At 48.6% G+C, this 13,311-nt stretch overlaps 1 protein-coding gene across 7 annotated transcripts in view; it reads right to left on the reverse strand.

Moving 5' to 3' along the window:
* LOC131510601 (zinc finger protein 791-like) overlaps positions 1-13,311 on the reverse strand; it is a 45,654-nt gene that overhangs the window by 16,640 nt on the left and 15,703 nt on the right. For 2 of the 7 annotated variants that reach the window (XM_058727928.1, XM_058727926.1), the window contains exon 1: positions 7,151-7,754. The exons of 2 other annotated variants lie outside the window; for them this stretch is intronic. Coding sequence is in view for 3 of the 5 variants with exons in the window: in XM_058727930.1 (XP_058583913.1) it covers positions 7,151-7,589 (439 nt within the window). In the remaining 2 variants the exon portion in view is untranslated. Of the gene's footprint in view, positions 1-7,150; positions 7,762-13,311 lie in introns of those variants that run through there. 3 more of the 7 variants (XM_058727930.1, XM_058727929.1, XM_058727924.1) reach the window with 2 other exon arrangements.

Genomic DNA, 13,311 nt, shown 5'->3' on the forward strand with positions numbered 1-13,311 from the left:
GATCAGGTAAGACCATGGTTCTCATGGTTAAGGGGAGACGTGCTTAGGTGTCCTATCATAGTCAGCAACTCCCTTAAAATGATCAGGGGTACCCTGCTTAAGTTTAGTGGGGTCCCCGGGTGTAACTGCAAGGTAAGCCCTAGTACTGATCATGTGCCTGAGGTTCCTAAGTTAGCGCGTTAGGGCAGCCGGCAAGATGCGTTCGGAACCTGTGCTGTGGAGGCCGGAAGCAGCAAGGAGGGTACTTTTATCTTTTTTTGTTGTGTAATTCTTTTCGCAGATGTTGAATTTCCAACTGGTAAAACTGCAGACCTGGGTTTTGAGACAGGGCAACTGAAGGGACCCCATGGGAAAAAGGCTGTTTTCTTCTTCTTCTCTCTGCTCCTTTTCCTGCTTCTATTCTTGCTAGGGCCTGCATCCCTGCCTTACACGTACCTTAACGTATGCTCTCTTTGTTGTTCTTTTTGATAATTTTTGTAATGTTTACTTATTTGAGAGAGGAAAGGGGGGGGGAGAGAGAGAGAGGGAGGGACAGAAAGAGAGGGGAGACACAGAATCTGAGGGAGGCTCCAGGCTCCGAGCTGTCAGCACAGAGCCCGACATGGGGCTCGAACCCACGCACCGCGAGATCATGACCTGAGCCGAAGCTGGACGCCTAACCGATTGAGCCACCCAGGTGCCCAAAACGTGTGCTCTCTTTGTAAAGGTCAAGGAATTAATGATATCTTTGGCGTTTTCCAGCAAAATACGTAACTCCTAAGGAGTCAGCAGGGGGTGTCATCATATACGTTTTCCAGGAACACTGACTCCAGATGATGCTGAGACCCCTGGCTCCAGGTGTAAGTGACTTACGGAGGACACAGGAGCACTCGCCCTTGTTGGACGAGTTCCCCGACATCCGAGAGGACACATACACCAGACCACCGTCCTCAACAGAAACCCCAGGCCCTAAGCAAAGATGAGACTCCTTCTCCTTCCTGAGCCTCCTAAGTGCTCCATCTGAACCTGCTCTCTCTCTATCTTCAATAAACTCTCTCTCACTTCCTGCTGGCTGGCATTTGATTTCTATCCTGCGCACAGCCAGGGAGCCTCTCGGCTGGTCCAGCGGAAACCCCTCTGGGTTCTCAGTCCCCAGCTGCCTGCATCAGCTTCAACACTTTTTTCTTTTGCTTCCCTCCTGTCTTGTTTTTTCCCATCACAGGCTATACTTCGAGGGAGGGGGTGGCCTCTCTGTCCTGGTATTTACACACCGTTTCCTCCAGAGAGCCTGAGAACAGTGCCATCAGGGTTAGGAGCCTCTCCCGTGACCGCTGGCTGCCCTACAGGGTTTAAGGGCCCTGGACTTAAATCAAGTTGAACGAATCCCTTCGCTGTGCCCCAGGGGCACCTGAGTGTCGTGCCCTCTACCTGGAGGCTCAGGATCTTGGCTGCAGTAGAGGCAGGGGCAGAAGCAGCAGAGGTCCTTAAAGGTCCTGGTGAGTCCTCTGGGGTCAAGGAGCGTGGACCCAGGCCCCCATCTACTGGCGGCCTTTCATCCTTTCTTCTCTTTCTCTAATTAACTGTTATTTCAGGACTGACCACGCAATGGGCCCTCCTTTTGCACAGGGTATAGTGCACCCCACCCAGGCATGTGAGGCCAACCCAGCCTCTGTCACAGCTTTCCCCCAACACAGATCCAAACCAGCAAATACGTGGAACAGGACCACTTCAAGGAGGGCCTCAATCCTACACCCCTGCTCCCAAACACCTAGGGATCCTGTGAACGGCCACCTCTGGTGGGCTGAACACAGAGCTGAGGCTGGGGAGGGTCACCAACACACCACAGGGCAGCACGGGTCACAGCACGAGCTCCCCAGCACCCAGCGCCCACAGCACACGCCGCCTTCGGGCAGCAGAGCTGGTGAGAAGTCAGAGCAAGAGAAGCAGGCCCGCAGCATGGGGGTCACGTCTGGACATGGCTCACGGTGACAAAACTTACGGTCGCCTGCAGAGATGTGGTTCCCGTGTACACGCGTACATGCATCAAGATGGGAGGAAAAGGCTTACAAATCACATAACCAAGGCTCTGGGGACGGCAGGGCTGGCCCCTCAAGCAGCTCTGAAACGGCTTCAGAAACCAATGAAAAGAATCTGGTTTGGTGTTCCCCGGAGCTGGGAGGTGGGGCCGCGGCAAGAATTCTCGCACAGGGGTGGGGGCCTCCGTGATTGGAATCTCTTGCCATCTCTAGAGACACCCCCCCGACTTTCCCATCAGCTTGACCAAGTTGGGGGCATAAGAGAAAGCGGGAAGGAGGAGGCTTAAACCGTGAGCAGCCAAACACCCAAAGATGTGAAATCTTACTGCTCATTACAAGGAGGAAAACGTGGGGAAGGAAAACGTGGGGAAGAAAAACGTGAATGTGCGAGTGCTTGTTTTCATATAAAGAAACACGGACAGGATGCTCCAGAAATGATCACTGCTTATTTCTGGGGGTGGCTGAAGCCAGAGCTCTGGAGTGGACCAGATATTTACGAACCCATGCATCCATTAGCTAAAGGTTTTTTGTTTTTTTTTTTTTTTTTTAATGTTTATTTATTTTTGAGAGAGAGAGAGTGCAGTGAGGGGCAGAGAGAGAGAGAGACAGGGAGACAGAGAATCTGAAGCAGGCTCTACACGGCTAGCAGAGAGCCTGATGTGGGGCTCGAACTCATGAACTGAACCGTGAGATCATGACCTGAGCTGAAGTCAGTCACTCAACCAACTGAGCCACCCAGGTGCCCCCCATGCATACATTATCTGAAGTAAATAGTCACTGGGACGCCTGGGTGGCTCAGTTGGGTAAGTGTCTGACTCTTGGTTTTGGCTCAGGTCATGATCTCAAGGTTCGTGGGTTCAGGCCCCACTTCGGGCTCTGCACACTGTCAGTGCAGAGCCTGGTTGGGATTTTCTCTCTCTCCCTAGCTCCCCGCCCCTCCCCCACTAATGCAGTCTCTGTCTCTCTCAAAAATGAAAACTAAAAACTAAAATGAAATAAAATAGTCATATATATAAACCACATTTTTTTACTGTTATTTTATTTTTATTTTTTAAGATTTTAAGTAATTTCTACACCCAACATGGGGCTCTAACTCATAACCCCGAGATCAAGAATCACGTGATGCATCAACAGAGCCAGCCAGGTGCCCCATATTTTTCTAATAGCCTTTATTTTGAATGAACTTGTTTTGCTCTTTAAAATTAAAAAAAAATTTTGGGGGTGGGGGGTGGGGGGATGCCTGGGTGGCTCCGTCAGTTAAGTGTCTGACTCTTAAATTCAGCTCAGGTCATGATCTCACGGTTTGTGAGTTCACGTCCTGAATTGGGCTCAGAGGCTGCTTGCGATTCTCTTTCACTCTCTAATTCTCTCTCTCACTCTCTAATTCTCTCTCCCCCCTCCCCCGCCCCTCCCATTTGTGTGTTTGCTCTCTCAAAATAAATAAACTTAAAAAGTATTTTTAAGATTAAGTAGCGTATTATAATATACTAGGGATTTAGTCCTCACCCATTAAATGTATTAGGATTATCAAAGATTGATGCAACTTTTGAGTAGTTTTCCTCAGATCAATTAAAATAGGAATTCATTTACCTTAAACTTTAACAATATTACAGAATTCAAATTTCCAAAGCTCTCTGGGGGCATACAAATAAAAAGCTGACCTAAAACATAAAATCTACCTGAGAACCTCAAATACACCCATCTCACATCTTGAGACTCTTTTGCCGAAAAAGGAACAGATACTCTGTCTGGTTTCATAATTCCTTGCCTTACTCCCATTGTATCTTTATTTATGTATTTTTTAAGTGTTTATTTTTTTGAGAGAGACAGTGTGAATGGGGGAGGGGCAGAGAGAGAGACAGAGGGAGACACGGAATCCGAAACAGGCTCCAGGCTCTGAGCTGTCAGCACAGAGCCCAACGTGGGGCTCGAACTCACGGACCGTGAGATCATGACCTGAGCCGAAGTTGAACGCTCAACCGACTGAGCCACCCAGGCGCCCCCTCCCATTGGATCTTTAAATCAACCTACATTTTCAAAGTCCAAGAACTAAAAATTCATTGCTCTCGCAAACAAAACAGGATCACTAATGGCTAAAGGAAACTACATGGAGTTAAAGGCTGTGATATGCAATATATAAACTTACATGAGAAAAGAAACGCAGGGGCACCTGGGTGGCTCAGTCGGTTAAGCATCCGACTTTGGCTCAGGTCATGATCTTGCGGTTCGTGGGTTCGAGCCCCGCGTCAGGCTCTATGCTGACGGTGCAGAGCCTGGAACCTGCTTTGGATTCTGTGTCTCCCTCTCTCTATGCCCCCACTCCCCTGCTCATGTTCTGTCTCTCTCAAAAATAAACATTTAAAAAAAGGTCTAAATATATATATATATATATATATATATATATATATATAAAAAACTCCATATATTCATATATCTCACGGTTAGTGGGTTCAAGCCCCACGTCGGGCTCTGTGCTGACAGCTCAGAGCCTGGAGCCTGCTTCGGATTCTGTGTCTGTCTCTCTGCCCCTCCCCTGCTCTTGCTCTGTCTCACTCTCAAAAATAAATAAACGTTAAAAAAAAATGCAAATATTTGAATCAGGTGAGATAAGCAGCCTGCTTCCCCACGAAAACTCCCATTCCCAGTCTGTGGTCCAGACCGCACCTGTTGGGATACAGCCCCCGGGCCCAGTTCCTGGTGACGGGGGTGTGGGGGTGGGGGCAACACCTGAGCAGCCACAGGAATGAAGTGACAGGAATGAAGGGTGGGAGCTACACATACACCTCTCTCAGGGCATAATGGAAACATTCGTCTCTCAGGGTTCAATTCTTGCAAGTCAGGAAACCACTGGCCAGATGTGACTTAAGGATCTGACTCAAAAGAACTTCCAAATTCACAAACTCTTTGTCCAGAAGGCAGATCTCCTGACCTTCCCGGACTTTGTCAATGTACACAAATTACTCCGAGTGCACCTACACTGCAGACGCAAAGCTCAAGCCTGTGTCTAGAAACAGGCCCAGGAGGGGGGCGCCTGGGTAGCTCAGTAGGTTAAGCGTCCAACTCTTGGTTTTGGCTCACGCCATGATCTCACGGTTCGTGGGTTCGAGCCCCATGTCAGGCTGTGTGCTGACGGTGTGGAGCCTGCTTGGGATTCCTTCTCTCTCGCCCTCCCCCACTTGCACGGTAGGAAGGTAGGAAGGAAGGTAGGAAGGTAGGAAGGAAGGTAGGAAGGTAGGAAGGTAGGAAGGTAGGAAGGTAGGAAGGTAGGAAGGTAGGAAGGTAGGAAGGTAGGAAGGTAGGAAGGAAGGAAGGAAGGAAGGAAGGAAGGAAGGAAGGAAGGAAGGAAGGAAGGAAAAGAAGTCCAAGAAAACCACGATTACAACCTCAGAAGGAGAAACACTGCCCTGTTCCCTAACCTCATCCCCCATGTACACAAGCACCCCCAGCTTTCCTTGGTTCTGCAGATTCTCTCAGCTCCTTCTGGGGTGTCTGAACAGGTAGGGCACCTGCTGGGGGAGGCTCTCCAGGAAGAACCAACTGGGCCTTCAAGTATTTCCCTTTCTAGGCTCAAGGTGGGGGGCCTTGCCATAATTTTTTTTTTTAATGTTTATTTTTGAGAGAGACAGACAGACAGGCAGAGTGAGCAGAGGAAGGGCAGAGAGAGAGGGAGACACAGAATCCAAAGCAGGCTCCAGGCTGTCAGCACAGAGCCCAACGAGGGGCTCGAACCCACAAACCGCGAGATCATGACCTGAGCCAAAGTCGGACACTTAACCGACTGAGCCACCCAGGTGCCCCAAGGGGGGAGCCTTACCTTAGAAACACTGACCTCAGGCTTCTGCTTCCTACCAACTTGCTCTGGACCACCAGTAACATTTTAAAAGTGATAAGCCTACTGTGAAAAAAAATCACTCATATCCAGCGTTTATGTATGTGTAAGGGAGGGAAGAAAATTGTAAGGCATTTTTTTAGTTCAACAACACACACACACAAATATCTACTCTTTTCAAAAACCATAAATATGTCAGTTAATTATTATTTCCATGGCAAGAAACTGTTTGGAAACAATAATTATTGAACACCTTTTGAGGTGGTACAAGTCTAAGTCCTGATATTGCATTTGAAATCACCCAAAAGGACAACTCTCTGAGCGTTACTACACCTGCTCATGGGAAGAAAAAAAGGAAACAAAAATTTTAATAGATGAAACAAGGAAATGTTTCCCCCCCCCCAAATTTACCCCTTTCTTGCCTCTTTGTAGAATTTTATACTTTCAAGATCTATGCATTAAATACATCTTATTAGAAAACGCAGGCTTAAAGAAGTTGAATACAGTCACAAACTCAGGTGAGGCAATCCTGACAGGACACAGCACCCAGGGAAGTTTCCAAAGAGGAACCGCCACCCAAAGGACTTCCCACAGGATGTCTGTGCTCAGGAAAGATACTGGGAGGAGAGGCAAAGGAATTTCATGCTATGTATTCCAGGTGGTTACTCTCGGCTTTCCTCTTACGTAAAATATTCACAGGCAAAAAAAAAAAAAAAAAAAAAAAAAAAAAAAAAAAAAAAAAAAATCTTTAAAAAGAGCCATTCGCGGCTCTGTGGTTAAACGACAAAATACTGCGTAATTTGAAATGCATCACGGAGAACAAACAGTTAATAATGATGCTGTGAACTGGAGAGGGAAGATGGCGTTTCGGAATGCAGGGAAGGATCTGGAAATCGAGGCATTTATTTCCAGTCTTACGAAGAGCTAGCCTGGGGGCACAGGGTCGTGGCTTTGAGACCCCACTCCCCGGACATCTGGAAAAGTGAGGGGAAAACGGGTGCCCCCCCCTCCCTCCCGGGAGAGACGGACTGGGGACCCCACAGACCACAGCTCCTCCCGCGCACGGACCCCGGAGACCGAGGCGTGACCGTCCCCCGATGACCCTCCGGTGGTCATCGCCCAGTCTACGGGAGGCGCGGCCGCGCACAGCGACGGGACAGGACGCCCGGGTCCCGGCTGCCGCCCGGCCCCGCGCTGCGTGCCGCGCCGGCAGCGGACTCGGGTCCGCACACTCCGGGCGGGGGTCACGGCCGCAAGCCCAGGTCCCGCCGCCCCCGGTTCCCGACTCCCGGCCCCGCACACTCACCATCGCTCGGTTTCCGGGGTGCCGGGTCGCCCACCATCCGGCTGCCGCGGCCAGCGCAGGTCGCGGCGACCCAGGACGCGGCGGAACCTCCCGAAGCCCTCAAGGACGGCGCCTGCGGGTGCGAGGCTCGGCCGCACAGCAGCCACCGCACACGGCCCTCACCGTCCACGGCGTCCACGGCGCGTCGCCCGCACGTACGGCTCCGGCGGCTCCCCTGATTGGACGGCTCGCACGGCCCCGCCCCCTCCCGCCTGAGCGACAGCGGGCCGGAGGTCACGCCTTTGAGCCGACCTTGCTTGGGCGGGGGGCTGCCGCCTGTTGTCTCCAAGGCCATGGCTGGGAAGCGCGAGGCCGCCGGGCCGCTCGCGGAACCGTGACCCTTCCTCACAAGCGCACACGCAAGTGACCTCACCATTCGTAAGCATGAGTCCGGTTCCATGTTGGTCTTTGATCATTTTCCAGCAGGGAGTCATCTGCCCACCGCGCCCCCAACCCCCACTCCTTTGGTCTTCAAAGACTCTCGAAGCCTTGGGGCCACTGAGCTTGGTGGGAGGTTTGAGCCCCACAGTCCCAGACCAGGCCCGAAGCCTCAGGTGCTCGCATGTGAGAAAACCTTCCAGTGTAATTCCGTGGATACTTCTCTGTTTAAAGACGGAAGAAGGAAAACCGAAAGAATACTGCTTGATGGCAAAGAATAGACGGTGAAGGTCTAAAGGATGAACAAAGCGTCGGGACCGGGTCACCTAGGGGGCAGGACAGTGGTGAGCCCGGGAGGGAACCAACATGAGACTCTCACTGCGGCCCACAGTTAGGAATCTTCGTGATGCTTCCAAGGATGTATTACTAGCAAATCCTACCAGAAAACATTTTGTACACTCTTTTCTCAGTATGTTGGATGATCAAAGACTTTAAGAAGTTATTAAGGTCGAAAAAGAACAATTTGTAAGTTTGTTTCTTCTGTAACGGGGCAGTGTGAGTTTTCATTCTCGGGTGTGGCAGAAAAAAATTGGTAACAAGCCAACTGTCTATTTAGAAAGAATGAGTTACATAAACTCATCATACGTACTTTAAAAATCAAAGGGGGAGGCACCTGGCTGGCGCCAGCTCTTCATTTGGGCTCAGGTCATGATCTCACCACTTCTGGGTTCGAGCCCCACATTGCCAGTGAGGAGCCTGCTTGGGATTCTCTCTCTCTCTCTACCCCTCCCCTGCTTGCGCACGTGTGAGATGCTCGCTCACTCTCTCTCTCTCTCTCTCTCTCATAAATAAGTAGATAAACTTTTAAAAAAACCTGCTTTGAGGGGCGCCTGGGTGGCTCAGTTGATTGAACGTCTGCCTTCGGCTCAGGTCAGGATCTCACCGTTTGTGAGTTCGAGCTCTCTGTCGGGCTCTGTGCTGACAGCTCAGAGCCTGGAGCCTGCTTCCAATTCTGTGCCTCCCTCTCTCGATGCCCCTCCCCTGCCCATGCTCTGTCTCTGCCTCTCTCTCAAATAAATAAACATTAAAAAATTTTTTAATGAAAAAACACCTGCTTAAAACAAAACAAAGGTATGATATGAAAAGATCAACGAGTATGCATTAATAGAACAAATATACTAACTATATATATATATATACACACACACACACACACACACACACATACATACACACCAGGTCACCTCTTGTATAACCTGTAGAGACAGGAGGATCCCCACCACCCTCCCATCCCCCTCACCAAGGTTTGCTTGAGTAGCAGAGACTAAAACGCACCTACCAGAAACGTGTGAAAAGGTTTATCAACTTTCATAATGGAAGTTTCTGGGGAGGGCAAAGCAGGCCTTCTCAAGCAGGCGAGAAATGCCTTGAGAAAGCAAGGGAAGGAGACTGGCCTGGTTTTTATTCAGGTTGGTTGGAGGGTGGCTAGGGTGAGAGTCTGTGCTCATGGGCAGGGACTTATGTGATTGACTCTCTTGCCAGGGCCAAAGCTGAGCACCCAGGCTTTCTTATCACCTTATACAGATGTGGAGCCCAAAGGGTAGAGGGAGGGATATAAAATGTTAAGAGTCATCTGTCAGATAATGGGAAATATCTCTGCCCCAGGTGACTGGCACTTGTAAATTCCTAGGGATAAGAGCACTAAAAGCCAGTCTTGGCCTAATATGCGGCCTTTAATTCTGTCCCTGACACAGGGCTCTTGAAACTATGTAAATTTCTTTAAAAAAATTTTTTTTTGGATGTTTATGTTTTGAGAGAGAGAGAGAGACACAGACAGACAGACAGGGACAGGGTGTGAGCGGGGGAGGGGCAGAGAAGGAGACACAGAATCTGAAGCAGACTCCAGGCTCTGAGCTGTCAGTACAGAGCCTGATGTGGGGCTCGAACTCATGGAACACGAGATCATGACCTGAGCCGAAGTCGGATGCCCAACCGACTGAGCCACCCGGGTGCCCCGAGACTATGTAAATTTCTAAGTGATACCAGCATTGGGAGAAACTTTTGTTCTAATGCGTCGACTCTGGGTGGGCTCCTGGGTGGGGGCTGGTCACCAGGAAGTCCAAGCCATGATTAGGAGCTTGGAATTTTTAGCCCAGCCCCCACCCCCCAGAGAGGGGGGAGAAGCTGGAAATGGAGTTAATAATTGATCATGCCTACTTTAGTAAGGCTCCATAAAATCCCAGTAATATGGGGCTTGGAGACTTTGGGGGTGGGGGACCCAACCATGTACTGGGAGGGTGACACACCCCAACTCCATAGGGGCCAAGTACTCTCCCTACCTATCTCTTCACCTGGCCTTTCATTTGCATCTGTTATCATATCCTTTAATAAACTGGTTAAGTGTAAGTAAGTTTTCCCTGACTTCTGGAAGGTGCTCTAACAAATTAATTGAACCCAAGCAGGAGATTGTGAGAACCTCTGATTTGTAGCAGGACAGAAGTTGTGAGTAACCTTGTTGGGACTTACTACATGTGACCGGCATCAGAACTGGGATGGGAGAGGTCCTGTGGGATCTACACTACCTACAGATAGATAGTGTCAAGACTGAGTTAAATTACAGGACCCCCAGCTGGTATCACAGTTGTAGGGGGGAAAAAAAAAACCCTCACACACGTTTGGTGAGAACTGTTGGAAGTGTTCTCAGGAAATATAAAGGAGACACATAGGAGAAAAGAAGTGGGTTTTCTCTACTCCAGAATAATACTGGATTTTCCCAATGTATATCAGCAGTCAAATATTTCAAAGTGGACTCAGAGACTTCTGGTTTCTTCTCTGGCACGTAAGAAGTTTAGAAGGTGACATTTCTATATTTGCCAGGCAAAAGCAAGTAAGCTTAAAAAAAAAAAAAAATCAGGGGCGCCTGGGTGGCGCAGTCGGTTAAGCGTCCGACTTCAGCCAGGTCACGATCTCGCGGTCCGGTCCGTGAGTTCGAGCCCCGCGTCAGGCTCTGGGCTGATGGCTCGGAGCCTGGAGCCTGTTTCCGATTCTGGGTCTCCCTCTCTCTCTGTCCCTCCCCCGTTCATGCTCTGTCTCTCTCTGTCCCAAAAATAAAAAATAAAAAACGTTGAAAAAAAAAAATTAAAAAAAAAAAAAAAAATCAATGATCTATCAAAGAATTGAGATCACAATACAAACTGCCTTCTCCAAAAATAATAGCCATTTTAATACATTCCTACAATGGTCTGTTCTTAACAAGACCTGTCCTCCAAAGACTGTTTTTTCAAGAATCGCATGGGGGGCAGGGAGGGAAATAACTAACTCCAGTTCTCCCCAGCCTTTCTGCCTGACCTAAGGTGAGGGTGTAGGGAACTGAGATGGACTTGTGAGGTTCACAGGTCATTTTTCACCGCTCACAGCCAACGCGTGGTGTGTTTTCCAAAACTATTTCCCCAACACTCCAACACCAGCTGGGTGGCCTACAGTTCAATGCAGTTCTAACGCTAACCAGAGTCCGTATCAGACTCTACGGTTTAAGGGCACAGCCCACAAAAGGGCCGCCGCATCAGCCGCCAGCTGCAAAGGGGAGGCCCCGACCCGGGAGGTTCTCTAGGTGCACTCCCATGTTTGTTAATTCAGCAGAAACACTACCGGAACTCACAAAAGCTCTTTATTGTTTATTCCTGATTTATTATAAAAGCTACAAGTCAGGAACAGCCCAATGGAAGGGGTGTGCAGGACGAAGTAGGTGGGGGAAGGGAGGGAACTCCCGTGCCTGCTCCGGATACAACACCCTCCCAGCACACTGATGTCTTCACCAGCTTAGCATCTCTCTGAATCCTGAGGTTTAAGGGTTTGGGTGAAGTTTCCGTGCGTAGATAGGCACGACTGATGAAATCATTGGTGGTTGGGGAATCACTCAAACTGTAGCTCCTCCCCACTCCCTACAGGTTGGGGGCTGGGCTGAACGTTCTAAGATCCGAGCTGAGATCAAGATCTTCACTAACTGAGCCACCCCAGGTGCCCCAGACATTTTTCTTATTATACCAAAGGTCACAGCCCAGAGACATGTGATCATTAAAATAGTGACATCAAGACTATAGAACACTTCTCTCCACCCAAGACATTCCATCAGAAAACTCCCGTTTAACAACCGTGGAATAAACAAAGAACTGTACATTTCAGAACTTAAAGAAGTCTCTATAGTACCCCCAAAGATAACATGGGTGACAAAAGGGCACCTGAGAGCATTTTAGCCTTTGGCAGCTACACCAGAGAGTAAACACAACCTAAACCCTACTCAGATAAACACAAACCCTTACACCAAAGGCCTATTTACCTCAGTTCCTTTTTCACGGTACATCGTGCCTGGCATTCAACAACAACAGCAACAACATTACCAAAATACACAGTTTGAGGAGATTATACAAGTAAAAGAACTCGACTCAGATGTAGCAGATATGTTACAATTATTAGACCAGAGACATAAAGCAACCATGATTAATATGCTAAGCACTTTTGGGGTGACTGGGTGGTTCGATCGGTTCAGCGTCCGACTCTTGGTTTTGGCTCAGGTCATGATTTCATGGTTCGTGAGTTCGAGCCCTGCATCGGGCCTTGTGCTGACAGGGTAGAGCCTACTTGGGATTCTCTCCCCCCCCCCCTCTCTGCCCCTCCCTTGCTAGCTCTGTCTCTCAAAAAATAAATGAAGGGGCGCCTGGGTGGCTCCGTTGGTTAAGCATCTGGCTTTGGCTCAAGTCATGATCTCACAGCTCATGAGTTTGAGCCCTGCATCAGGTTCTGTGCTGACAGTTCAGAGCCTGGAGCCTGCTTCGGATGCGGTGTCTCCCTCTCTCTCTCTGCCTCTCCCCGACTCATGCTCTGTCTCTCTCTCTCAAAAATGAACATTAAAAATTTAAATTAAAAAATTAATTAATTAATTAGAAAAATCAGGGGTGCCTGGGTGGCTCACTAGGTTAAGTGTCTGACTTCGGCCCAGATCATGAACTCATGGTTCATGAGTTTGAGCCCTGCATCAGGCTCTGTGCTGACAGCTCAGAGCCTGGAGCCTGCTTCAGATCCTGTGACTCCTTCTCTCCCTGCCTCTCCCCAGCTCACGCTCTGTCTCTTAAAAATGAATAAATGTTAAAAATTTTCTAAAAAAATTAACAAAAAATATGCTAAGTGTTTTAATAATAAACAGTGGATAACATGCAAGAACAGATAAGTAGATAATCTTTTTTGTTTTTATTCTTAAAAAAATTTAAAGACATTTTTTTTAACGTTTATTATTGAGAGACAGAGCATGAGCAGGGGAGGGGCAGAGAGAGAGGTAGACACAGAATTAGAAGCAGGCTGCAGGCTCCACGCTGTCAGCACAGAGCCTGATGGGCGCCCAAATTCACAAACCACAAGATCATGACCTGAGCCGAAGTCGGACACTCAACTGAATGAACCACCCAGGCACCCCATAGATACTCTACTCAGAGATGAAAACTAAGAAAAAAACAAAAGAAATATGCATGAAATGAAAACAAACAAACAAACAAACAACAACCAAAACAATAGAAGAAAAATGAAGAATTCCTTTGGGGGCCTTTTGAATACAGTGGAAGTATGTGAGGAAGGATTCAGTGGGCTTGAAGAAATGTCAATAGAATTTCCAAAACTGAAATGCAAAGAGAATAAATGAAAAACACAAAACAAAGCTAAGAAATGTGGGACAATTATACAAGGTGTAACATAAA

The sequence above is a fragment of the Neofelis nebulosa genome, chromosome 4, assembly GCF_028018385.1.
Source record: "Neofelis nebulosa isolate mNeoNeb1 chromosome 4, mNeoNeb1.pri, whole genome shotgun sequence".
In the NCBI taxonomy this organism is placed as follows: Eukaryota; Metazoa; Chordata; class Mammalia; order Carnivora; family Felidae; genus Neofelis; species Neofelis nebulosa.